The 23,923-nt window shown below is 41.1% G+C and overlaps 4 protein-coding genes across 7 annotated transcripts in view; 3 read left to right on the top strand and 1 right to left on the bottom strand.

The window, feature by feature from the left end:
* The window catches only part of acss1 (acyl-CoA synthetase short chain family member 1), a 37,461-nt gene extending 36,234 nt beyond the window's left edge, over nucleotides 1-1,227 (top strand). For 2 of the 3 annotated variants that reach the window (XM_029520692.1, XM_029520690.1), the window contains one exon: nucleotides 364-1,227. In XM_029520692.1, coding sequence (XP_029376552.1) covers nucleotides 364-543 — 180 coding nt within the window. In that variant the 3' untranslated portion in view covers nucleotides 544-1,227. The remainder of the gene's footprint in view (nucleotides 1-363) is intronic. The other variant, XM_029520691.1, reaches the window with a different exon arrangement.
* Nucleotides 1,228-2,172: 945 nt separating this feature from the next.
* LOC115055166 (oocyte zinc finger protein XlCOF6-like) lies at nucleotides 2,173-6,304 on the top strand. Its single transcript, XM_029520693.1, has 3 exons — nucleotides 2,173-2,597; nucleotides 3,941-4,193; nucleotides 4,259-6,304. The coding sequence occupies exons 1-3, from the start codon at nucleotides 2,484-2,486 to the stop codon at nucleotides 5,908-5,910; spliced, it is 2,019 nt and encodes a 672-aa protein (XP_029376553.1). The 5' UTR covers nucleotides 2,173-2,483; the 3' UTR covers nucleotides 5,911-6,304.
* A 1,876-nt stretch (nucleotides 6,305-8,180) lies between these two features.
* Nucleotides 8,181-14,906, top strand: apmap (adipocyte plasma membrane associated protein). 2 transcript variants are annotated; one of them, XM_029520694.1, is made up of 9 exons: nucleotides 8,181-8,378; nucleotides 8,608-8,724; nucleotides 9,697-9,812; nucleotides 11,145-11,237; nucleotides 12,420-12,536; nucleotides 13,349-13,523; nucleotides 13,740-13,874; nucleotides 14,198-14,390; nucleotides 14,697-14,906. In XM_029520694.1, the coding sequence occupies exons 1-9, from the start codon at nucleotides 8,287-8,289 to the stop codon at nucleotides 14,904-14,906; spliced, it is 1,248 nt and encodes a 415-aa protein (XP_029376554.1). In that variant the 5' UTR covers nucleotides 8,181-8,286. The 2 variants fall into 2 exon arrangements, with proteins under 2 accessions (XP_029376554.1, XP_029376555.1); XM_029520695.1 differs by having other exon boundaries at nucleotides 8,287-8,348; nucleotides 8,575-8,724; nucleotides 12,420-12,546; nucleotides 13,362-13,523.
* A 2,174-nt stretch (nucleotides 14,907-17,080) lies between these two features.
* On the bottom strand, nucleotides 17,081-18,806 carry cst7 (cystatin f). The gene is made up of 4 exons (XM_029521556.1): nucleotides 18,657-18,806; nucleotides 18,064-18,242; nucleotides 17,603-17,722; nucleotides 17,081-17,287 (listed from the first exon to the last, which is right to left on the bottom strand). Exons 1-4 carry the CDS (start codon nucleotides 18,703-18,705, stop codon nucleotides 17,207-17,209), a joined length of 429 nt encoding a protein of 142 aa, XP_029377416.1. The 5' UTR covers nucleotides 18,706-18,806; the 3' UTR covers nucleotides 17,081-17,206.
* Nucleotides 18,807-23,923: the final 5,117 nt, after the last annotated feature.

Genomic DNA, 23,923 nt, shown 5'->3' with positions numbered 1-23,923 from the left:
TCTAAACATTCAAAAGGAAAAGCAGCAAACCTTGACGTTTAGGAGTAAATACACAAAATATTTAGTATTATTACATTAACATGACGCAAATTATTAAAATCATTGTCAGTTCATTACTCTTTTAATTGTATATTTGCAGGAGAAGCATGAAAGACCAGCTTTATATGTTTTATTGTGAAATGGCAATATTTCTCTGAAAGTAGACATGAATTAAAAAGAAGATTCAAGGGGAGTTAAAGTACTTCCAATTAGTACAAAAGTGCAGTACTTGAGTAAACTGAAGTAGATATGATAGGGATCTGTCAGCCAATCAGATCTCATATCTGCTGTTGCCCTGGGTAATATAGTTGGTCCATCTCTCAGGTGGTGAAGCGGTTACCGAAGACTCGCTCTGGTAAGATCATGAGACGGATACTGAGGAAGGTTGTCTTGGAAACTACAAACGACCTTGGCGATGTGTCGACTCTTGATGACCCATCTGTTGTCAAGGAGATTGTGGAGACCTATGAGCTGTACAGGAAGGATAGAGAGAAGAAGAAGTAGCTGCTAGTGAAACACCTAGGTCTGGTTTCAGGGCCATGCACCAGTAACTATATGTGTGTGTGTGTGTGTGTGTGTGTGTGTGTGTATGAAGAACCTTTACTGATTAGGCATCATTCAGTCCTGTCAATGTGAAGATAGACACACACACCAGCAGAGACAATCATTCTGGTCTTCTGTTCTTAGTATTTTGCTCTGACCTCATCTCTGTGTTTTGATGCAGCTCCCTTCAGCATGTCATTTTTCTCAGCTACACATTTTGTCTTTTTGTTGTCAGACACTGAATCAGAATCCTTGAGAATCTTGTTTGAGAAAAAAGACAATTAGGAGATCACATTACCTTAAAACATTTCTATAGGTCTCTGTCTACCTTTTTTTAAAATCATAATCATAAAAACATGATCAAATTTTAATGGAGTCTGAATTCTAGTTTTATTCATTTGGCCTTTATCCTCTCAAGATGAGTTTTCTTTTGTCGATAAATGAAAATATTCAGATTGTATGAAGAGATTTCATGAAGTTGTGTTTAAAGGTCAGCTCATACAGTATATTGACAATGTATGTTTGTAATGTATTTCTGAATTGAAAACGTAATCAGCTGTTATTCTGAATTTGTACACCACTGAGTTTTGACTGTGTCTGTGTTGCAGCATTTGTATGAAAATGATGAATGAAACTTACCTGTTAAACCACCTGTGATGACATTTGACTGGTGTTTTACCTGTATTACACAGTGTATGGGACATTGGTTTGTTGTCTCTCGCAGAACACGCGTCTGAACAAGTTCTCCACTTAGCCACTTCCCTGGAAAAGATGGATTTATTTTTTTATTCAAAAAGACTGTCCAATAACTATGCACTCTACTGATGAAAAAGATATGTAACTAAACTATATTGGAAAACAAAAAATACATTTTTTATTTTGTCATTTGTTGGATTTTTACTCAGTATCTTTTAAAATGTATTATTTTTAAACAGTTTGAAAAAGATATAAAATGTAGTTTTTTACAGAAAATATCAAATAATAATTGAATATCTACTTCAATTAAAATGGGGAAAGAAAGCGGCCAGGGAATTCCTAACTGACGGGCCCACTTTCAACTGCTGGATTGAATTTTTCATGAAAAAATTTAGGCCTACGAATATATATATATATATATATATATATATATATATATATATATATAGAGAGAGAGAGAGAGAGAGAGAGAGAGAGAGAGAGAGATTTTAAATTTATAAGGTTAACTTGAACCTGTCTAATAACATACAGGGGAAGAAAACCTTCATTGTTCACTCTATAAGTAACCTCTGCGGCAACAATCATTCTTTGCATCCCAGCATCGAGCGAGCGTACGTTAAAATACCAAGCGGCAGTTAAAATAGCCATATTTGGGAAGAATGTGCTCGGTTACGGTTCTGTTCGTTTCTCTAGATTAGATTTAAGCAGCAATTGATTTTCTGATGGTGTGGTATTTATTTTCGGCCTTTTATCGCTCCTTTGCACATTCATTGCACATTGCACATTCAAGCAGCTTTGCACATTCCTGTTTTTCTATGGCACAGTGGGTGTGTGTTCGGCCTCCGTCCAGCAGGGGGCGCTCTCCGCTTCTCCTGTCGTAAAAGCTGCCGTCAGTGAACAGGTCGGTGGTGAAAACAACAGAGCTGTCCAATCTGTGAATTCTAGGCGACCGATCCGACACCAAGTGAATGCGGGGCCAGTATCACCGATACCGGCACTCCGTCTGCTCGGCCGGAGCGGGGGACAAAGTGAGACCGGGAGAGAAGCTGCTCTCACAGACTCCGGAGTAATTGGCTGAGCGCATAGAGAGAAACTGCAACAACATCATTGCCTCCATCACGCCAGTGTCGAACTATCGATAAGCCCACCCCTCCTATAAATTGAGATCTGGACCAGGTAGTTTACATGGGCTCTATCCGTCTGTGATGAAAATGTCGCCGTGTGTACAGCAGCTGGTCTCCTCTGTCCTGGAAGAGTTCACCGTGACCGCCAAGACTGAAATAAGTCAGAGACTTGATCCTGGAAGGCCGGACGCTGAGGTCAGTTAGAGGGGAACAGAGAGCACAGCTCCAGTACTTGAGTGAAATGTTACTCCAATAAAAGTGAAAGTGGCTACGCTACATTATGACTTGAGTAAAAGTACAGCAGTACTTGCTTTTAGAAATACTGAAGTAGTCACCACTAGCGGGCGCCTTGCTGCTGAGGTTCCTCGTCGGGGAATCGTCTCCCGCATACCAAGCGGGTATACTCATCACACCCGAATGATGCAGTGAATTAATGGATCTTAACTCGAAATTATTGAATAAGAAGCACATTCTATAGAAAAAAAAAGGACCAACACTTTCATGCCCCCTACCCGAACCAGGGTTAGGGTTAGGGTTATGTCCACCTCTTCTATTTCTCCCCCCTACCCGAACCAGGGTCTGTATCCCCACCCCGCTTTACTGGTGTAGCTGGTGAGAGGTTAGAGTAGTTGACAGTGGTGTTTTTTGAGATAGTTGTCTTTGTGTGAGGAGCGGTGATGGCATTAGGGGGTGACTCTGGGGCGCCAGCCTCCTGGAGGTGTTGTGGGCCTAACTAGACGAAACACCTGATGACCCCAAAGTCATGATAGTTATCACCGCTCATTGGCCAAGTTGGATATTATCTGTAGGGCACATAGAGCATAAATTCATAAACTGAATTTGAACTTTAACATTGCCAACCGGTGCACAGCCGCAGTGAATCAATGTTACCTGCGAGCTCACCACCCAAACTGAGCGACGCATGTGCATGGGACAGCGAGGGCAGCACCACTTGAACGGAAGAGATGCACATGAATGGAATTTGTAGATTTCTCTAACGCAAATGTACCGAATACTTCATTGAAATGTAGTGGAGCCTAAAGTACAATGTTTGCCTTTCAAATACAGTGGAGTAAAAGTATAAAGTTTCCAAAAAATAAATCACTCAAGTGCAGATCCTCCAAAACTGTACTTAACCCTTGAGTTGCCTCAGGAGGCCATTTTTAACAGCACTAAAAACTCCCAAATCATCTTTTTTCATCTTGAAATTTGGTGACTTTTCCTCCAGTGACCACAACTTTAGAAAAAGTGAAGCATTGCCTTCGTTCATATTTTCATGACAGCTGCACACACAAAGGGTACAAAGATTGTGTGTGGGGTCTTTTGACCCGGCAGTTATACAATCGTTTACACAGACTTGGTTTTGGTTTTGATGTTGTCACTGAAACTTTCTCTCCATGATTACACCAAGGTTTTTAACATAGCCTGAACTATGTGATGCTCACAACTTCATTTAGAAGCCACAATCCAACCTGCTGGACACGAGCAGAAGATGTAGAAAAAGAGCTGAAATGTGGGCGATGAAATGTTTTTTGTAGAAGGAGCTGCTCGCTGTGGTGAGGAGACTCTGTGAGGCTCTGCTGCAAGACCTGAGCAGGCTGCTGGAGGAGAACCTGGAGCTGAGGGGAAAACAGCTGGAGAAGCAGGAGCTGCACAGGCAAAAGCTGGAGCACCAGGAGCTGAGGGGGCAACAGTTGAAAAACCAGGAGCTTAGGGGGCAACAGCTGGAGGACAAGGAGCTGGGGGAGCAGCAGCTGGAGAACCTAGAGCTGATGGGGCAGTTGGAATATGGTAAATATTTTCATGACTTCATAACTGTGACTGATAGACATGTGCTGACCTCTTTCTCCCTCCAGACAGCTCATCACAGTCTCAAGATGCAACAGTCCAGCTTCTGCACAACTCCAGCCCCCTTGCAGCAGAGGGTATAAACAGCCAATCAGATGCACATGCAGATGACCTCAGCCAATCACAGCAGCCTCCTGGTGCAGGCAGCAGACATACCTACAGCCGCAGTGTCTGCAGCAGCAGCTTCTCCAGACAGACTAACCTGGTGGCTCACCTTAGAGTCCACACTAGAGAACCACACGCCACTTACCCCATGTGTGGCGAAGTATTCTCGGCTCACAGCAGCGTCAGGGCCCATCTGCTGACCGTCCACAACACACAGCAGCCCTTCAGGTGCTGTCACTGCGGGAAGGTGTTCGGCACCCACAGCCACCTGAGGATGCACCAGGTGTCCAGCAGGGTCCCGCTCAAGTGCTCCGCCTGCGGGGAAATTCTGGCGTCCAGATGCATCCTCAGCCAGCACCAACTTACCTGCCAGAGGAGAGACGGAAAGTTCAGGTGTGCAAAGTGTGGGAAAGAGTTCTCAAAACACAGTTACCTGTCCGTCCACCAGAGAGTTCACCTGAACAGCCAGCCCTTTAAATGCTCAATCTGTGAGAAAGGTTTCACCACGCGCCGCAGCGTCCAAATCCACCAGCTGACTGTCCACAGAGGACTGAGGCCGTTCACCTGCAGCGTCTGCAGTAAGACATTCAGCCAGCAGAGCGGCCTCAGAGCTCACCTGAGGACGCACACAGGTGAGCGGCCTCACAGCTGCGAGCAGTGCGGCAACACTTTCTCCAGCAGGAGCAGCCTGACTGTCCACCGCCGCGTCCACACTGGGGAGAAGGCCTTCAGCTGCGACACCTGCGGCAAGAGCTTCAGCGTGTCGGCCAACCTGAGCCGCCACCGCCTCATACACTCAGGCCGCCGGGCCTTCAGCTGCGAGGTGTGTGGTCGTAGCTTCACACAGGCCGGACACCTGAAGGTGCACCGCGCTGTGCACAGCGGGGAGTGGACCTTTATCTGCAATGGCTGCGGGAAAGGCTTCAGACAACGCAGCGCGCTGCTGGTCCACGAGAGGACCCACTCCGGTATTAAACCCTACAGCTGCAGAGAGTGCGGAAAGAACTTCTCCTCTTCTGCGTCGCTGAATCGCCATAAGCAGGCGCACAGCAGACACCAAGCCTACACCTGCGAGGAGTGCGGGAAAAGCTTCAGCAGCTCACCGGGCCTCAGGGCGCACCTGTGGCTGCACGGCGGCTCCAAGCCCTTCTCCTGTGACGTGTGCGGCCGCGGCTACAGCTCCCTGAGTTACCTCAGGACGCACCGGCGCAGACACTCGGAGGGGAAACCGTTCAACTGCGCTCAGTGTGACAAAACCTTTTCCACACAGGCGAGCGCCAACCTGCACCAGCGCACACACAGCGGAGAGAAGCCGTTCATCTGTGAAGTCTGCGGGAAAAACTTCAGCGTGTCGCAGAATCTGGTCCGTCATAAGCGTGTGCACAGCGGAGAGAAACCGTTTGCGTGCAGCGTGTGCGGCAAGAGGTTCAGTCAGAACAACAACCTGAAGGTTCACCAGCGGGTTCACACAGGGCAGAAACCGTTTAGCTGCCCCTCCTGCAGACGCAGCTTCAGCTCCATGAGGAGCCTCCGGGAGCACAAGTGCGTCCCCTGAGTGAAGAGCAGCAGAGACCAGACAGACCAGGGTCAAACTTGAAGGGACGACCCTCATCAGTCCCGCAGTGCTGGGAGGACATGGACATCTGTATAAGCTCTGGCATATTATCGCTGATTTAATTTTAACTGTCTCAAATCAACATTAACGTGACAAGTTGTATAATTTCATTTGTTCCTATTCCTGTAATGAGCCAAATGTAGATATTTATTTCAACAACTACTTTTTTCCATACTAATTCTAAGTAATCTCATACACCAATTGTGAACATATCACTGTTTGCAGCTTTAGTGGTACTCTCCAGAGAAAGGTTCCTAAACAGAAGCTCTTTGATTTGAGATTATGATGAAATGGACTTTGCTTGTGTCAACATAAATTGTTCATGTTTGTAAAAGTAAGTTGAATTGATTTGGACAAATTCTTTGCTATCCATACAAATCAAAAGAGCTGAGGAGTTTGAGGAACTTTGCTTTGCTTTCTTGATTGTAAAAATTAATGAAATCAAAACTCTTTACTAAAATGGAGAGGTAAGATGTGAGAACTGCTCTTTACGGCCACTGGTCTCTCCTTTGATTAAATTCAGATTTACTTCAACATGTCCTTCAATGATTATAACATAGAATATGCTATAAAGATTAAGATTATGTATTTCGTACAAATGTATTCCCTTTCATTTATGCAATCACTACTTACGAACATACAGAAACATGAGCCGCAAGTTAAACTAGTGTTGGCCACTGTGAGCTCAAATTTAGTTCTGCTCAGCTCTTATGAATTCCGCTGCTACCTACGCTGCGTAGCACCCTAAAGCTTGCTTCGCCACCCCAGCATCACAATTTTTTTGTACTTGCATCTGTGCTAAAACGTGCTGTTTTACAGCTACACTACCTACTGAACACAGGAAGTCATTTTCAACTCCTCCTGCAGCTTTAATCTAAATGACTTCATGTTAAGTCACGAGTTATGATATGAGTATCATATCAAGACCTTGAAGATGAAAAGTTGTCAAAATCTTTTTTGTCTGTCATTCCTGGAGGCCATGACGTGACTAATGTCAATGTGTCACCATAAGAGAGGAAGTTCTCACAACACAAGCATAGATCGTCTAAGCTGCCCCAATTCGTCAAACATCAGGGTCCCACCCTGAAAACACTTATGTCATTGCTGAATGTCACACAGAGCGCCACCTACTGGACACAGGAAGTTTGCACAACTCATAAATAAAAGAACCCCTCCTGCAACATTTATCCAAACAACTTCACATGCACTGAGAATCATTGAAGATCTTTCCAGATGAAAAGTCATCAAATTCTTTTTCATCCACTCAACCAGTTTGCCCTGGTAATGGCGCAATTGTGATGTCACCATTAAAGAGGAAGTCCTTATAACTCCAGCATATATTCAACAATCTGCCACAAATTTTGTAAACGTAAGACTCCTGCCGTGAACGCCTGTATGTGTCAATACGGAGTCACACACAGAGTGCCACCTCCTGGACACAGGAAGTCAGCCTGATAAGACAAACATCAGATTTACATGATATTTACAGGACATCTTCTCCACACTGTACACTTCCACATGATGTAAAACTGATGGGTGCTCTCTGACGCCACACAATGGACACCCCCATTATGTTGCACTCATGCCACTCACAGCAAATCGTTGGTCCAAGTTGCACTGGCGTGCAAGGGCCTGTTCATTGCTGCTTGCAGCTTTAATTTCATGTCTTTTCTTAGTTTGAGTTCCTTTTTATTTATTATGTTTATTAAATCAAATCAATTCAGATTTCAATCATAACAAAGTTACATCAAGGCACTTTACATATAGAGCAGGTCTAGACCAAACTCTTTATAAAATGATTTAAAGAGACCCAACAGTTCCCCTGATGGGCAAGCCAGTGAAAAGGAAAAACTTCCTTTAAGAGGCAGAAACCTCGAGCAGAACCAGGCTCAGGGGGGGCGGCCATCTGCCTCGACTGGTTGGGTTGAGAGAGAGAGAGGGAGGCACGGGAAGGCAGGAGGAGGGGGTTTTCAATACAGGTGCAGGCAGGCATAATGCTGTATGAAGTTACAACTTAATTTATACTGTTTTGTTTTTATTGGCGACTTTTAAATTTATTATTACTTTGACTTCGTGTTTTTGCAACATGGCGAATAAAATTAAGGAATTTTGTATATGAAAACAAACAGCAAGCAACGACAGGGTGCTTTTACTTTGAAGCAGAGCGGAAGCTTCTGGTAGTTCTGCCGAAGCCAGAAGCCGGAATTCCTCTTACTCTACCCGGATAAGACGTAAACACGGAAACACTGTCCTGCCCGAGGTCGACCGCCGAACCGAACTGGCCAAGCTGATCTGGATTTACCGTCCAAGTGCAGCATGAACGAGTCCGAAGGTCTGCGGCTCCGCCGGCTGCACCGGCCGCAGGTCATCACCGACGAACTACCCGAGCACCAATTTAAGGGATCGGGGTAAGAAACGCCCCCCCCACACAGCTAAATAAGCAACAACAACCTTACTACTTACATCGGCACAAACCTTGCATTTGCGGCCCATTGATTGTTGATACTGGCTCCTCTGGTTCAGTAATGACCTACGCTGATGTAGGTTAGCTGTAGGTGCCTGCACACAAAGCCGGGGTGGAGGTGTCTATCTCCGGGCTAATGTTTCTGGACTGAGTCCTTCTGATGTCTGTTTCAGCACCTACAGTGGGAAGGTGTTTCAGGTGACACTGCTCTCTCTGGGCTGCTTCCTGATTCTTCCTCTGCTGGTCATCATCCTCATCCTGGAGTCTCCCATCCAACCTGAAGTCTTCAGGTGGGTCCGACTGTCCCAGCTCTTAGAGACATTACAGAGACATAAAATCGAAGACACCAGGAGGAGATTCTTTGAAAACGAATGAATGTGATGTCATGGTGTGAGCATCAGTGAACTACTCCAAAGGTCAGACCACCTGTAAGATATCACCAACTGAGATAGACACCAACCAGAGACACAAACACCTATAAAGTGACCATTTAGATGCAAAATAACAAAACAACCATACAAAGACACAAAGCAAAATGACCACAGAGACACAGGACATGTGAGTATCTGAACTCTGCCACAGTGACCTTGAAATAAAATATCATAGTTTTGTCTGCAAAGCACATCAGTCCAGCGATACACCATCTGACCAATCCCTTCCTATTTAATTCAGTGCTCCTCCTTCTCTTGATAGTCTGACTTATGTATGTCACTTTTATTGTCATTGATGTTCGTGCTGTTGATTTGCTGCTGTTCTCCCGGCCTAGAATTTCTATTATAACTCTTGGAAGGGCCCTCCCTGCTACATGCTTTCCACACATGTAGATGGAAGGGGAGGCCCCAGAACAGAACCACACTGCCAAATGTTGAATTTGTAAAAGTAATCCCAATAAAGTTCTTTGTCATAAGTGGTCCTGAATTGGAAAGGAGAAATTTTGCTAGTTCTAAAAATTTCTTGAATCAGGTTGATTTTTCTTTTCAAGATTATCAGTCTTTTCAAGATTCAGTTGATACATTTGTATTTTTCAACCCAAAATGTCCCAAATTTTCTATAATTAATTCAGAATGAGGATACTGCATCAGCTGACCAATGGTTAAGCAACATGTCCTGTTTTTAGCTGCACACAGTGTTGAAAACATACAGTTTGAAAATCCAAATGTTAAACTGAGAAATACAGTTTTTCTGCTCACATGTTGTAATAGTTATGGAATTAAGTTGTAATGAGCTTGTAAAAATTATTTATGGCTGGCTTTTCTCTGCAGTCTGAAGGAGCCCCCACAGATGAAGGGCTGCTGGGAGCCAAACCTGAAACTGAGAGAGGCTCAGAGGCTCTTTGAAGACCAGATCTCTGGACCAGAGTCCATTGCCAACATTGGAGGTCAGTTTGTTACTGGTGAAATAATCAAACAAACACCAATTACATCTGCATAAAGGGTTGGGCAGCTTTGCTGTGTGTAGCCACCACTGAAGCAGCTGTTATCATCTGAGGTCGGTCCAACTGTCCAGTTACCAGTCAAACTCTGGGCCCCATCGGTTTTCTTCCCACAGAGGAATTTCACCTTTAGAATTTTAGTGACATCAATAAATATGATATGATTTTTTTATTTTCATGAATGAATATGAATTTCAGTTTGAATTTTTCATTCTGAATTTAAGAACACTGAAATATAACAGGGGCAGCATGGCGGCATAGTGGTTAGCCTTGCCGCCCCATAATAAGAAGGTTGCGGGTTCGGTTCCCAGGCCTTTGTGCATATTTTGCATGTTCTCATGGTGCTAGTGTGGGGTTCCTCTGGGTACTCCGGTTTCCTCCCACCGTCCAAAGACATCATGTTTGGGTTAACTGGTGATTCTAAATCGTCTGTAGGTCTGAGTGTGAGTGTGAGTGGTTGTTGGTCTCTGTCTGTCTCTGTGTGTTGGCCCTGTGATGGACTGTTGACCTGTCCCTCGGGTGACCCCGCCCTCACCCAGTGTGAGCTGGGATTGGCTCTAGCAGCCCCGCGACCTGGAAACGGAAAAGCAGTAGAAGATGGATGGATGGAAATATAACAGTCAAAAGTGTTGCTTCAGATTTCAGAAACATCATTTCAATGCAAAACTGTTTTAGAAACTCATTTTACAAATCTTTATAGCATCTTCCTCTATCATACACCAATTTCCTCTATCAATCAAATGGCACGGCTTGGCATGGCAATGGTTCTTGATGTCCAAGAACTTTTTAATGTGTCCTACTGCAACCATTCATCACAACATTGACCAGCAACTATTGAGATAATTGGTTAATTTGTTAAAACATTCTTAAAATTGCCTTTCATGTGATTGATAATTTTTTTATGATATTATTCTTTGGGTTGTGATTGTTTGCTTAGCAAAAATGGCATTTAATGCCTTAAAAATAGACTTTGAAAACATGTGGAAGGCATTTTTAACCAGTATTGCAGACATAAATATGTTCATTGATTAAGCACGGAAATTGCCTGTAGATTATTTGAATGAAATTTCATGTTGTTACACACATGAATATGAAAGATGTTACATCCCAACAACAGCCCTCCAACATTTTCATAAATTTTTTTATGCTAACTTTTACTCAGGAAAGCAGAGAAGGAAGAAGAAAAGATTCAAAATCAGCTGTCAAAATCAACCACCCCTTGAGTGAGGAAGAAAAAGAAAAAGACTGAGCTGACAGATGTGTTTCCTCTGTCTGCAGATATTTTGTTCTCTGGAACAGCTGATGGTAAAATCGTGAAGATAGTTGGCCGAAGGATTCACACGGTGACGAGACTTGGGAAACTGCCCTGTGGTGAGGAAACTAAGTATAAGTCGCAAGAGAGAGGAAGTTACAAGAAGAGAAGATACAAAAGGAGCACACATCTAAAGAGTAGAATAAAATAAAACTGAAGAAGGTTTGGTTCAGATCCGTTTTGCTTTAGCTTAATTGCAGTGTTTATTTGTCTTTATAAGTTTTTATAAAGTGTTTATTTTAAAATTCAGCTGATTTTACTCAAGTTTTTTTTATGTATATAAAAAAACTTTTGTTTATTATAAAGTTTAGTTAAATTTTAATTAATGTTTATTTCTTGACATAAAAAACAGAGTTCAGTTTGAAACAACTGAGTGGAGTGAACCCGTGCAGTGATGATAATACTCTGCCACTGATAGAAAGGCTCAATCATTCACTCTGCTCACATTAAGAAACTCTGTTTGCTTCAGTTTTAAACATTCCCATCCACAGTGTCTTCAACACTAAACACCCAGGAATTCATCTGAGATTAAATTCCCCAAACAGCTTGAAATTTACAAACTGTGACCACAACAGGTTACACAGTGTGCTTTAACATTTCTTAATCAGGAGAAGATACTAAATAAGTATGTAACATTAACGGCAAAGTTTTATTGTGAAACAGGAACTCTAGTGATTACAGACGTTCCAGTTGAACAGTGAAGTCAGGAAGACACTGAGGAGGAAGTTCACCTTATGAGTTTGTGTTTGTGGCACATCTAAATTTATTGTTTTCTGAGAAACAAAGGCGAGAAGCTGTCATCCTGGCTAAGTTTTATAGTGATAAAAAAAGATGAATGATAATGTTTGTTTGGTTGGTTTTTCCTCTATGGGAAATGGCTTTTTTTGGTTGTTTTGTCGGGATACTTGATCTTCCTTAGGTTTGCCCTCTAATATGTAGTGTCAGGATTGAATCCTTCCGCTGTGTTTCACAGTTTTGGGTTTGGGTTTTTTTTTGTTTTTTTTTTTGTTCATCATTGGAAGACTGTGTGTGGTGTCCTATGTCTTTGTACCTCTTTGTAGATAAACACGTATAGAGGTCACTGAATTATTACAGACAAGCTGATTGTTCTTTGTGGTTTGATTGAGTTAGTATGATTATTATCCAGCCCTGATTAAAGCATACTCAGACACAAACTGAACTTTTATATAGTTATTTAGATATATTTAACTTATATCTATATGCTGATTTGTGTCCTACAGGCTCCAGAGAAGAGGAGTCCAGTTGTGGGAGACCATTGGGGATCAGAGTTGGACCTAATGGAACTTTGTTTGTAGCTGATGCTTATCTGGGTCTGTTTGAGGTCAATCCAACCACAGGTCAGATGATGTGATTGGCTGCCTGTCACTACTAAAGTTGCATTCATATACTTCTTGCTCTTCACGTGTTATTTCATAATTTCTGCATTTTTTTATACCGTCTCTGTCTCTAAATAGACTTTAATTTGAATTGAATTTCTTGTTTTATTTGGTTTAATTTCTTATCATCATCTGATTCTGACATACTTTACACTTTACACTCTACCCTTTGTGGTCGCAAAAAGTTGACAAAGACCTTGGAAAAAGAGTCTGCACACGTCAGCTGTCTTTTCTTGAGTTTAAGAGCATTCAGTGAATGGACTCACACATTCAGTGCAGGCCAAAAGTTTGGACACACTTTCCTAAATAAATAAACAGGTTTGATTTTATTTCTCCTCTGTGTGAATCAGAACATCTTTGGAAGGTTGGCTACTCTTGGATCTTCCCTCTTCAAATAATAGTCTGCAAGTCAAGAGAAAATAAATTTTTTTCCAAAACCAATGGAAAAAACTTTCTATACAGTGACACAATTTTAGCAATGCCTGCATCTGCTTCTAACTCTCAGGTAACCCAAAAATGGCAAAGAGCAGGGGCCTGTCAGAAGTCAGTTCTAGGGATTTAAGCAGTTTGTATTCCAGGCTGTAAACATGTTTCTTTCTGCTTTAATTTGGACATTTTAACATGGCAGTTTACAGGCACTAACTGACTGTTGGTCTACAAGCTGCCTGGAAAGGAGCCCCAGGGTTTATTTCTTTAGTTGTTTGTTCGGTATGTTATAAACCAGGCCAAACTCCACATTCATGGTTTCTGTCTCTTTTCTTAATTTTTTTCAGGTGAGGCGACCAGGTTGGTGTTGGGTGGTCAGTTGGTTGGGGGCAGGAAGCTGTCATTCATTAACGATGTGGCAGTGACACAGGATGGGAAAAAGTTGTACTTCACTGACTCCAGCAGCAGGTGGCAGCGAAGAGATTACATGCAACTAATCATGGAGGCCACCGCTGACGGCAGGTACGATACAACTGAAATCAATAAATAATTAACTGTTAATTCTTTAGCAGTAAAAAGTGAAACAGGGAGACAGATTTTTACTAAAATTATTTTGTGAGCACAACTATGATCAAATTGTTTTTCCCCTTTGTTAACTTGCTGCTGATAAAACTGAATTGTGAAGCAAGTGACCCATCATCAGCGCAGTCACAGGTTTGCTACGTTTTCTCCTCTCAGAGTTTTGGAGTATGACATGGAGACTAGGGAGCTGACAGTTGTGATGGAAAATCTTCGCTTCCCTAACGGCATCCAGCTGCTGCCAGATGAGGAGTCGGTGCTGGTGGCAGAGACCACCATGGCTCGCATACGCAGGTAACACATCAGACTCGCCTGGACCTGCAGGACTTTTGAGCACCAAGTATGAATACTCAAATTATTAATTTCTTGATTCTCTCAACACAGACACAGCTATGAAGGCAATTTTTCCACCCAAGTTAAATTAATTATACATAATATTTAATAACAGGTCTGTAACTATAGGTGTGTGGTACAAGTTGTACATGTTTCATTTTGTCACGGGTGGATCTTACAATGTTGTTGTCCTACATTACATCTTTATATGAATCACGTCTGATCAGACATCAGACGTGATTCTGATCATACACAGCATCTGCAACCTGTCTGTTCTGTACCAGAGTTCATGTGGCCGGTCTAAATAAAGGTGGAATGGACACATTCGTGGACAACCTGCCTGGTTTCCCTGACAACATCCGCCCGAGCTCAACCGGAGGTTACTGGGTGGCCATGTCTGCGGTGCGGCCGAATCCTGGATTCTCCATGCTGGACTTCCTGTCCCAGAGACCCTGGATCAAGAAACTAATCTTTAAGGTAAAATTTCACCTAAGAGTTTCAAATGGGAAAATATGAACAAACTAAAAGTGTTAACCTAAAGCTGACAATTGTTGTTATATTTGAGCTTGTCCTCTGATGAATAATTTTGCCTTTCTTTCCTCCATTTCTGTCTCCTTGCTCCCTGCCATCCCTCATCCCTTCGTTGTTTTACCTTCTTACATTTCTTCTCCTCATCACCTATGTCCTTCATTCCTTTGGCTATTCACTCACTTTTCAATCAATCTTTGCTATCTTCCTCTATATCCTACCTTCTGTCTTATCCTTTCTATTCATTGTGTCCAGCTCTTCAGTCAGGAGGTGCTGATGAAGTTTGTCCCTCGGTATAGTTTGGTGGCAGAGCTCCACGATGGTGGCATGTGTACACGGAGCTTACACGATCCTAATGGTGTGGTGGTGGCCTACATAAGTGAGGCCCATGAGCATGATGGGAGTCTGTATCTGGGCTCCTTCCGCTCTCCATACATCGCCAAACTTGACCTGAGCAAGGTGTGAAAAAATGACAAGTCAAATGGACAATTGCAACGAAAGGATCAGCATGAAATCTGAAACCAGGACCCAGTGTTTGCCTCAAACTGGTATCAGACTGGGATGGCGGTAGATCAGCACCTTGTTCCAGAGAGAAGACTCTTCAGTGTAACAGGTTTAAACCGAGGATGAATGAGACTGAACACGGTGTGTGTTGATGTTTCTCACATTTTGTGACTGGTCAGATTAGTTAATGCTGCATTTTTTTGTCAAATGACCTTTTCTCTAATGTGGACAGCACCGGACTCAAATCATAAATGATCTTTTTTTTCCAGACAAAGTTCGGCCGATCCTAACATGAGACTTTTTTCAGTGAGGAAATTGGAAGAAATTTGGAGGAAAAAAAAGTGTGTTTCTTTTTACACACGCATACATGAACATTGTGCTGTGGTGACTCATGGGAGTTAGTGTCACATTTTGTTGTACCTTGGCTAAGAGATTGACGTGTAAGAGGAGAAATTTGGGAGTGTCATCAGTCATTTACTGCTATACTTCTATCTGCTGAAAACCAGATATGAGATCAAAGAGGTCATATTTTAATTTCAAAAACACCATCCCAAAGTAATTGAACCTCTCTCTCAGGTCAGTCAGCCAATCAGAAGAGAAGATCTGAATCTCTCTTCTGATTGGCTGACTCTGAGTGATCCATTAAAAACACCTGGACCTACCTGGAGGGTAAAGCCAGCTGGATAAATTGCAGTGACTCCAAATCCACCTGGACAGTGGAACCCCCCTTCCGTTATACAATTTTGGACCTTTAACAAGAACGTGATCCAGACATAACAAATCTGCATGTTTCCTGGCATCCATAATACATGTCAGGATGAGCTTGAGAACTCTGAGTTGAATCTCAGCCTCGAGACAAGTGTCTGTTACAAACGATAGCCGGTGTCCTGAATGAACTGAATTGAAGAAAACAGGTTATCATCTTGAGCTAATCAGATAAATAATGAGCCAGAAGTCAAATCAGCAACTCCAGTTATAAGCTCCTTCTCCTCAAGCCAAGCATTTGATTCTTGTTTTGACATTTTACTGTGTGAAGAAAGTTTGAACAAGGTGCCAAATGTTTTGCACTAAGATGTTTTACTGTAAGCTTATTTTTGCCCATTCATGTTCCCAAAGTTCTGTAAAGCAGAAAGCTGGATAAACAGCTGCTGTTGTGTTATTTGCTATTTTCAGACCAGTTTTAATTTATTTCTGGATTTTTCCTTCTTTATGATGACAGAATGGAATCTCCTTAAAATAAATTTCATTTCTTCTATAATAATGAATTTGAGTGTTTTTCCCCCTATTTACCTATCTGTCTATCTATTTATCAATCATCTTATCAGTTTAAGGTTACTGCATAAGGTTTGTGGATTGCTGGATGGATTAGAGGCCTTTAAAATAAAAAATAAAAAAAATACAATTTCCCCTTAATTTGTACCTGAAAGTGATTTAAAATCTCAGTATTCAAATAATAATTTTTTTTAGGAAATTATAAATACAAAAGAATAATAAAAAAAAGACAATTTACCAAAAAAATTCAAGTGACCATTTATATCCAAACTGATAATTTAGAGCACCTAGCACTTAAGTATGAATTAAATTGCTCAGGTTTGCACCCTTTACATAAATATAAATATTCTTGAAATGTCATTGAGGCACGTTTCAACTCAATTAAAGAGTTTGTTATTTGGATTATCTATTAAAAGTCCTGAAATGGGACTACTGGAAGTCAAGGGGAAAATGTGTTTACCTGAGTTTCAATGTATGTTAATTTTTTTTAGCAAAATTATCCAGACAGGCTCCATTTAGAGTTACAGATGCTGCTTTAGAGCTGAACTTCAAAAATAACCATTTGAAAATAATAATAGCAGCAAAATATATTTGCACCAATTAACTGACTTTTTCTCGTGTGAAGTGGGTGGTGCTTGTAATTTATTTTATTGTGAAGCAGCATTTTATTTAAAAAATGCCGCTTTACAAATAAGATTTAGAACAAAAACATGATATGTTATACTTATGGCTAACATCGTTAAATATGTACATATAGACTATGCTCTATGTATATTATGCTCATCCTTCTGACCAGCAGGTGGCCTCAGCTGCCCTTAAACACACCACAGGCTGTGGCATAGGAGTCAAAAACATCAGTGACCAGAAATGCTTTATTGAATGTGAGAACGTTTGACTTTACAGATGAGATGAACTGTGGAGCAGTTCAGACAGGTGGACAGCTGGAACTGTTTGAACATCAGGAGCACAAGATCTGGTAGCAGCTGCTTTCAGGGCTTACAGAGGAACACCAGAAACCTGGTTTTATTTTCCCAGGGAACCAGCCAAACTTCAAAATGACACCGAAACGTCTAGGAAAAAAAAAGAAATGTTTATTGTTCACGTTTAAGTATTTCACTTACAAATTCTTTATTGTTTTACAGAGAAACATTTATGTCTCATTTCTTCAGTTGAAACAATTACAACAGTGAAATGCAGTTTTTTTATGCTTCAGTGTTAAAAGTGTAAAAACAATATCTCAACAGTCACTGGAATATTTTACAGTGGTACTTTCAACAAAGTACTTTTTCATATATTTTTGTAACTGCTGAAGACACTGAAGTAGTAACTGAATATATCGATTATTAAGAGAGTGAAATCAGTACTTTGATTTCAGTTATACTCACCTGGTGCAGACGGCCTTTAGGCTGAAAGTCACACTTGGAAAGATTATTGTTTTGGTGTCGTTTATGACAGACAGTTCTGGAAATCTCCAAATCTACAATGTACCGAATCCCTTTGACAATCTGAAACATGAAGACACAGCTGTGTAAATCCAGAAATATCTGCTTTTTAATTCTGTGATGAAAATGTTTTAATGTTGAACCATTCTCTCTTGTGCCTCTGTCTTTTTTAGTATCAGGATTTTTATGTGGTAAATGCCATCTCAGTAACTCAATGGAGTTTCTGTGTGTCTGCAGAGATAGAGGCAGGACCAGAATATGTTTAGCCTATAGCTTAGCACAAAGTGAGAAAGAAAGTGTCACACCACATGTCTATAAAAATATCAGATATTGGATTTCTCTATGACAGGTCATGAGGACTTGAGTTTTTCTATTGACTCCAGTTATAAAAACACGTGTGGTACCTGTCGCTGTGCTCTGAGGATGGCAGAGGGTTTGAAGAGGAAGGCATCATTTGATTGGTTGTTGAAGGAGTAGGTGGAGATGAGGACAACCTGCTGTAGGCCGCGGTCATTCCTGCTGATGTTGAGTGGTGAGCCAGGTACGAAGCAGCCATGATGGCTGGATGCCACCAAACTCCCTTCTGAGAAGCAGGTCATTTGTATTCTACAGTTAAGCTCTCACAATGCAAGAAGTCAGCTCTTTATTCTGAGTTCTGATTCAGTGAAGAGAAGCTGTGTTTTGTCACAGGCTTTAGCTGAGCCCAAACTTAGTGTTGCTTTTTGTTTGGCTGCTGAGGACAGAGGCCTTTTCCTCAGAAGTTGGAGCTTTTAGACATTGAAACTGAGGTGAAAATGGGCTCAAAGCAGCTTTTAAATACAATCAGATGGAGGGAGGGAAATCATCTGGCTATCTGATGATGCGGTTGGAAAGAGAGCAGCAATCATCAGGGACAACACGTGCAGTCTGAACTCTTTTAAGGTAAAACAAACATTTGACACATCACAACACGTTACACATTCAAATGAAACCTAATGGAACCAGAAAGTGTTCTTACCAAGAACAGTGAGCAAAGAGATGAGCAGAAGTGTCCTCAGTGCCATCATCCTGTGTTTGTGTGTCTTTGAGAGAACTTCTCTGTGCTTCCTGTGACACAGTCACACTTTGACCACAGAACTGCAGTTCAAACCAGCTCAAACAGACTTGCATATTGGTGCCTTCACACTCAGTAGCTGCAGTCCTTCAAACCAGTGATGTCACTTCCTGTCAGTGGAGTAACTTCCTGAGCCCAAAAACCAATTTCAGAGTGGAACACAGCAAGTTTCAGTGACTTCCTCCTGTTACTCACAGCAACTGTCTGATCACATGACTAACCAGAGGCTAAACAGCCAATCAGAGACATGCATCACATGCCATTTATTCAGGGTTTTTTTCTGCAAGAATATAGCAAGTTGTCTTTTTTTGTTTTGTTTTGTTTTTTGTTAGTTTAGTTAGTTAGATGTGTTTGCAATTGTTAAATATGTGGGAATAATGACCAATAGTCCGATATATTTATCATGTGTGAATATACAAACAGATGAAAAGTAAGAGGAAATCGTGGAAATGAAATTATGGTGGATTCTGGCCGGTAATATCAGAGAGCAAGAAAAACAAGTATCACACTGACAAGAGAAAGGACGATGATGGTCATCATCATCATTCAAATGCACTTGTGAATAAAAGCATACGTTTTCTTTCCTTCTGTTCACAATCATTTAAACTGTCCTAACTCTTGAGGTCTAAACTCAAACTGGACCCCAAAGACACTGTCCGTCTGGATAAACTACCCACCATTCCGTCAAATGAACAGGTTAATTACTCATCAGCCTCTCCACCCCCCTCTGCCACAGTAAATTTACTTAATGAAGTGTTGAATTACTGCAGCCATGATGAATAAATTATACATATAATTTCATATAAATGTATATTTTGATTGTTAAAGTGTGATTGCATGATCAAGATTCACTTTTTATTGGCAGATCTTCATGAATGAAAGCTGTGATTCCAAAGAGCCGCTCCTGAAGTCCCTTCTTACAGGACTACAGTACCCACAATCCCCTGCAGAAAGAGCAAAGGACTGATGAGGAAAGTGGCAAAAGGAGGTGAAAGAAAGCTGGAGAAGATTCCAGTAAAGAAACTATTCTAACTTTTTATCATTAGTTAGCCTGGAGGTGTCACCTCACAGTAGGAAGGTTCTGGTTTGGACTCATGGGGCCTTTCCATGTGGCTTAGAGCAGGAGAAAATAATGTGTGATAGACAGATGGATGGACAGACCTTTGTTAAGTTTGTTTGGATCCATATATATAAGGTCCAGGATGAATACATTTATTTATTCATCATTATATTCATTAATTTATCCGTTCATTTCCACTGCTTATCACGGGAGCCAATCCTAGCTCACACTGTGGAGGGTGGGGTCACCCTGGACACACTCACACTCAGACCTACGGACAATTTAGAGTCACCAATGAACTCAAACATGATGTCTTTGGATGGTGGGAGGAAACCTGGATACTCCACAAAGAAAGGCCCCAGGCCCGGGAATTGTGGGTTTTCTCTGGGTACTCTGGTTTCCTCCCACCATTCATACATAACATACATAACATTTTATAAATGTAGCTTTTTTAATTAAGGTATTTTGATAATTTTAACTAGGAGAATATTTACCCAACCCTTAGTCATACTTCAACATCCAGATAAAAGAAAACACTCATATAAAATAATTTTGAAACATATGTTTATATGGAAATTAAACATTTATTTCTTATTAGCAAGCATTTGAAATTCAGAGCTTGTTTTTTTTTTTTTTTTTTTTTTTTTTTTTTAAAAAGACAACAACAGAGCAGATCTGGGGAGTTTTGTCTGGGTTTTTTTTTTTTTTGTTTGTTTGTTAGATTGTTTTTTTTGTTTAGTTTTTTTTTTTTGGGGGGGGGGTTGTGCTAAGCAAGACTGACCTGATATCCAGATGCAAAAATGAAAAAGACAACAAAACAGCGAAACAATAAGTGATATTATGTTTGCCTTTATCACTTTTGCTGGAATAGTTAGTGATTTAACTAATAAGAGAGAACATTGTTTGTCTTAGATTTTCTCTTATATGTTTTCATTCACAGACAATGAATCTCTTTGGGTTTTTGCCAAAATAAAATTTGAAGACATCAGAACTGAGGTTTCAAAAACAACTAACCCATTAACAGACTCATCAACAATAATAGTCCTGGTTTGGACATTTAGCAGGTGTATGCAGGTGTGGATGACATCATAGCCCAGCAGGTTTGTCTGCAGAGTGAATCTAAGTAACAACAGGTCTGATGAGGGTTCAGCCCTTTAGCCAAGTGTCCCCATACTAAGCTGCCAAGAATGAGATCAGGACCATGCTCTCGTTCCCAAACAGGCCTCTGAATGGTCTAACTGTCAACCAGAGCCTTTAAGAAGGTCCAGGATCAGAGTGTCTCTGCCTCCACATCAGCCAGTCTCATTGAGCAAAGTGCAGCCGGGCTAAACATGTTGCAGAAGATGTTGGGGTTCTCAGTAATTTTGAAAAATAAATAGTTCTGGGTACATGACACTGAAGATAAGCTGCTGCTGTTTTTTATTATTCTACATGGTTTGTGGTTGTTTTTGACTGGAGGTCTCTCTGTCATTAATCTGCTTGGTGCCTAAAAACATCCACTCGGGGCCTGATAATGGAGATGACAAGTATTTGTTGGTGTGTAGCAGAGAGAACCTGATTGGCTGGTCTGAAAGACACACAGTTCACTTAAAAGGATAATTATTTAACATGGGTCGGTGTGAGGTACTTGTCAACATTCAGTGTGCTGCCTGATTCAGATTAGCTACCAGTCTAGAGGTGCAGCAAGAGCCCTGCTAGAGTAATGAGCTGCTGTGAACAGGACCAGCAGGAACAATGTGTGAAAAAAAAAAGAAATGGGCTGATTGACAACATTTAAAGCAATAAAAATAGTCTGAATTAAACAAATGCATGTGGACATCTTTTTTCTGTTGATCCCATCTACAGCAGCTGATTACTCAGAGTCTGCTGTTTCTCTAGCAGCTGATAGTCAGGTAACACACTGACTGTGACAACTTCATATGTATTAGCATCAAGCTAATTCAGAAGAACGTGACCGCGGTCAATATGAAAGACAGGAGTGTTTATCCCTGCTTCCTGTCTGTGAGCTTTGGTCAGCTCCAGATCAAACATCAATTCTGACACCTTGCAGAGTGGTGATGTCAGTCTGTGGGTTACAGAGATATTGCAGTGGGTTTATTGAACAGATATTTGATCAGGGACTGATGATGGTAATTGTGATCAGACCTGGAGCTCTTAGTAAAATCTGCATTTACAGCAATTTTCTGAGAGTGACGCAGATCATTGGATCAGACGACAGAGAAACTAGCAGAGAAATAATCCACAGAGAGAAAGAAGATGGCATCAAAGTTCAACAGTTCTCTCCAACATTTAACTTCCAGTCCCAGTGATCCAGTCCTCATGATCCATCCCAGAGATCCAGTCCTGAAAGAAGCTTGTCAAATTGAAATTTACTTCCAGTGTGATTTTCTTATTTTATTTTATCTTTTAGCATTTCCCACACCCTCTTTCTTTCTGATGAAAAATGAAAACTCTACAACAAAACAAACACCAACTGATTTTAGGAGTGTATTATTTCATAAAGCAGGGGTTGTGTGTGTGCGTTGTGCAGGGGGAGGAGCTGATTGTTTGGCATTTCTGCTGGAAAAAATACAGGTGAGTCACCTGTTGTCAAATTAGTTACAGATTTATTGTCTTAAAATCAAACCAATCAGTTCATCATCTGCAAGTGAGATTACATTCAGGCACTTTGTTTTAAACCAAAAACATGAAAGCATAAAAACCAAAAAAATGGGCAGTTAGAGCTGATTTTCAGTTTAAATTGTCAAAATTAAAAAATGGAAAACATGAACATCAAACTGGAAGAATTCAAATTCACATTCTGTTGTCTGTAAAGTGCTTTTTCATTTTTCTTTGATGAGGTAAAGCATGAAGAAACATTGTCAGGCAACATGGAATCAAAAATGAATATTTCAAAATAAAAGCCAGGAGGATCGGGTAGCCTTTCATCCACCCATCAGCCATACCACGGATGGATAGATGGCAGCATTGGATGAACAAAGATTTTTTTTTTTGTTTTCAATTAGCACAATTAGATATTTTACTTAAAAGTGGATGACGTATTGTGAACGTGTGTAGCTTGAATTCATAGCTCTGTTAATTAATTTAACACTGTGGCTCCACCCAGATAATTTTGGCAGAAGAGACCAGCAGAGGTCTCCACTGTGACCAGCCAAGTTATCCATCCAATGCTACACTTCAATATAATGAACAAGATAAGTGGGATGGATGGGTGGATATGAGACTTCACAGAAAGACCACTCTGTCCGCTTGGCTATTATCTTGCAATATTTATGACTACTTCCATGTTACCTGACAACTTTTCTTCCTTCTTGTCAAGACTCATCTGGGTTAAGGTCATGTTTTTGTTGTACGCATTCTTGCCTTCCTGTTTTATTTTGTTGTGTACGTACCTTCTAATTTTTCTTATTTCAGGTGTCTTGTCTTCCTGCCCTCATGGTCTACCCTGTGTGCTGATTGCAGCTGTCCTGCCCTGATTGTTTGGACCTGTGTCTCTTTGTGTATTTAAACCTTGTCATTAGTGTTTGTCTTTTTCGTCATGTCAAGAGTTCTAGCCTTTCCTTGTGAGTTCCTGTCCTGGTGGTTTTCTGATCCTTTTCAGATTTTCTTACTTGCCTCTGTCTTAGCCCTTCTGGTACCTTTGCTTTTATTTACATTTTTCCTGGTGAATTGGCCCATTTTAAAAAGTTATTTGCAGACATCACATTGTGACTGTTTGTACGAGTTTGAAGTTGGTGCTTTTCATTATTTAATTCTGATCATGAAAAGGGAGAAATAGCTCTCACTCTACGTCTTGATGTTTTTATGCTTTTGGTCTTAAACAAAAAACTATAAAGAGAAAATGTCTTTATGCAGAAACATAAACTGGCTGTTACAAGTTCAAATGTCTGATCTAAAGCTTTTAATTTTATTCTTGTTTGAGTCCTTTTACTAACAAAAGAAATAATGATAAAAACACACAATTTAAATGTTGTAAAAAACAAAACAAAACTGTGACTATATCTTTTTTCCAAAATTCCCACAACCCCTCACAGAGATTCTGGGTGGTGATTGGTGTTCAGTTTTAGGGAGTGGGGGGCTATCTCATCCTCCTGCACCTCCTCACTGTGGG

This window comes from Echeneis naucrates, chromosome 15 (assembly GCF_900963305.1).
Source record: "Echeneis naucrates chromosome 15, fEcheNa1.1, whole genome shotgun sequence".
In the NCBI taxonomy this organism is placed as follows: domain Eukaryota; kingdom Metazoa; phylum Chordata; class Actinopteri; order Carangiformes; family Echeneidae; genus Echeneis; species Echeneis naucrates.
The sequence above is the reverse complement of the archived record's forward strand: the minus strand, read 5'-3'. Positions and strand labels throughout refer to the sequence as shown.

What these genes read in the sequence shown, in the direction of transcription:
- LOC115055166 (XM_029520693.1), top strand. Translation starts at nt 2,484, where the DNA reads ATGAAAATGTCGCCGTGTGTACAGCAGCTGGTCTCCTCTGTCCTGGAA. An exon ending in CTGGAAGGCCGGACGCTGAG is followed by an intron (nt 2,598 to 3,940) that starts GTCAGTTAGAGG and finishes TGTTTTTTGTAG; the next exon opens with AAGGAGCTGCTCGCTGTGGT. An exon ending in GATGGGGCAGTTGGAATATG is followed by an intron (nt 4,194 to 4,258) that starts GTAAATATTTTC and finishes TTCTCCCTCCAG; the next exon opens with ACAGCTCATCACAGTCTCAA.
- apmap (XM_029520694.1), top strand. Translation starts at nt 8,287, where the DNA reads ATGAACGAGTCCGAAGGTCTGCGGCTCCGCCGGCTGCACCGGCCGCAG. An exon ending in CACCAATTTAAGGGATCGGG is followed by an intron (nt 8,379 to 8,607) that starts GTAAGAAACGCC and finishes TGTCTGTTTCAG; the next exon opens with CACCTACAGTGGGAAGGTGT. An exon ending in GAGGCCACCGCTGACGGCAG is followed by an intron (nt 13,524 to 13,739) that starts GTACGATACAAC and finishes TTCTCCTCTCAG; the next exon opens with AGTTTTGGAGTATGACATGG.
- cst7 (XM_029521556.1), bottom strand. Translation starts at nt 18,705, where the DNA reads ATGATGGCACTGAGGACACTTCTGCTCATCTCTTTGCTCACTGTTCTT. An exon ending in CTCTTTGCTCACTGTTCTTG is followed by an intron (nt 18,243 to 18,656) that starts GTAAGAACACTT and finishes CCTGCTTCTCAG; the next exon opens with AAGGGAGTTTGGTGGCATCC. An exon ending in TCCTCAGAGCACAGCGACAG is followed by an intron (nt 17,723 to 18,063) that starts GTACCACACGTG and finishes TTCATGTTTCAG; the next exon opens with ATTGTCAAAGGGATTCGGTA.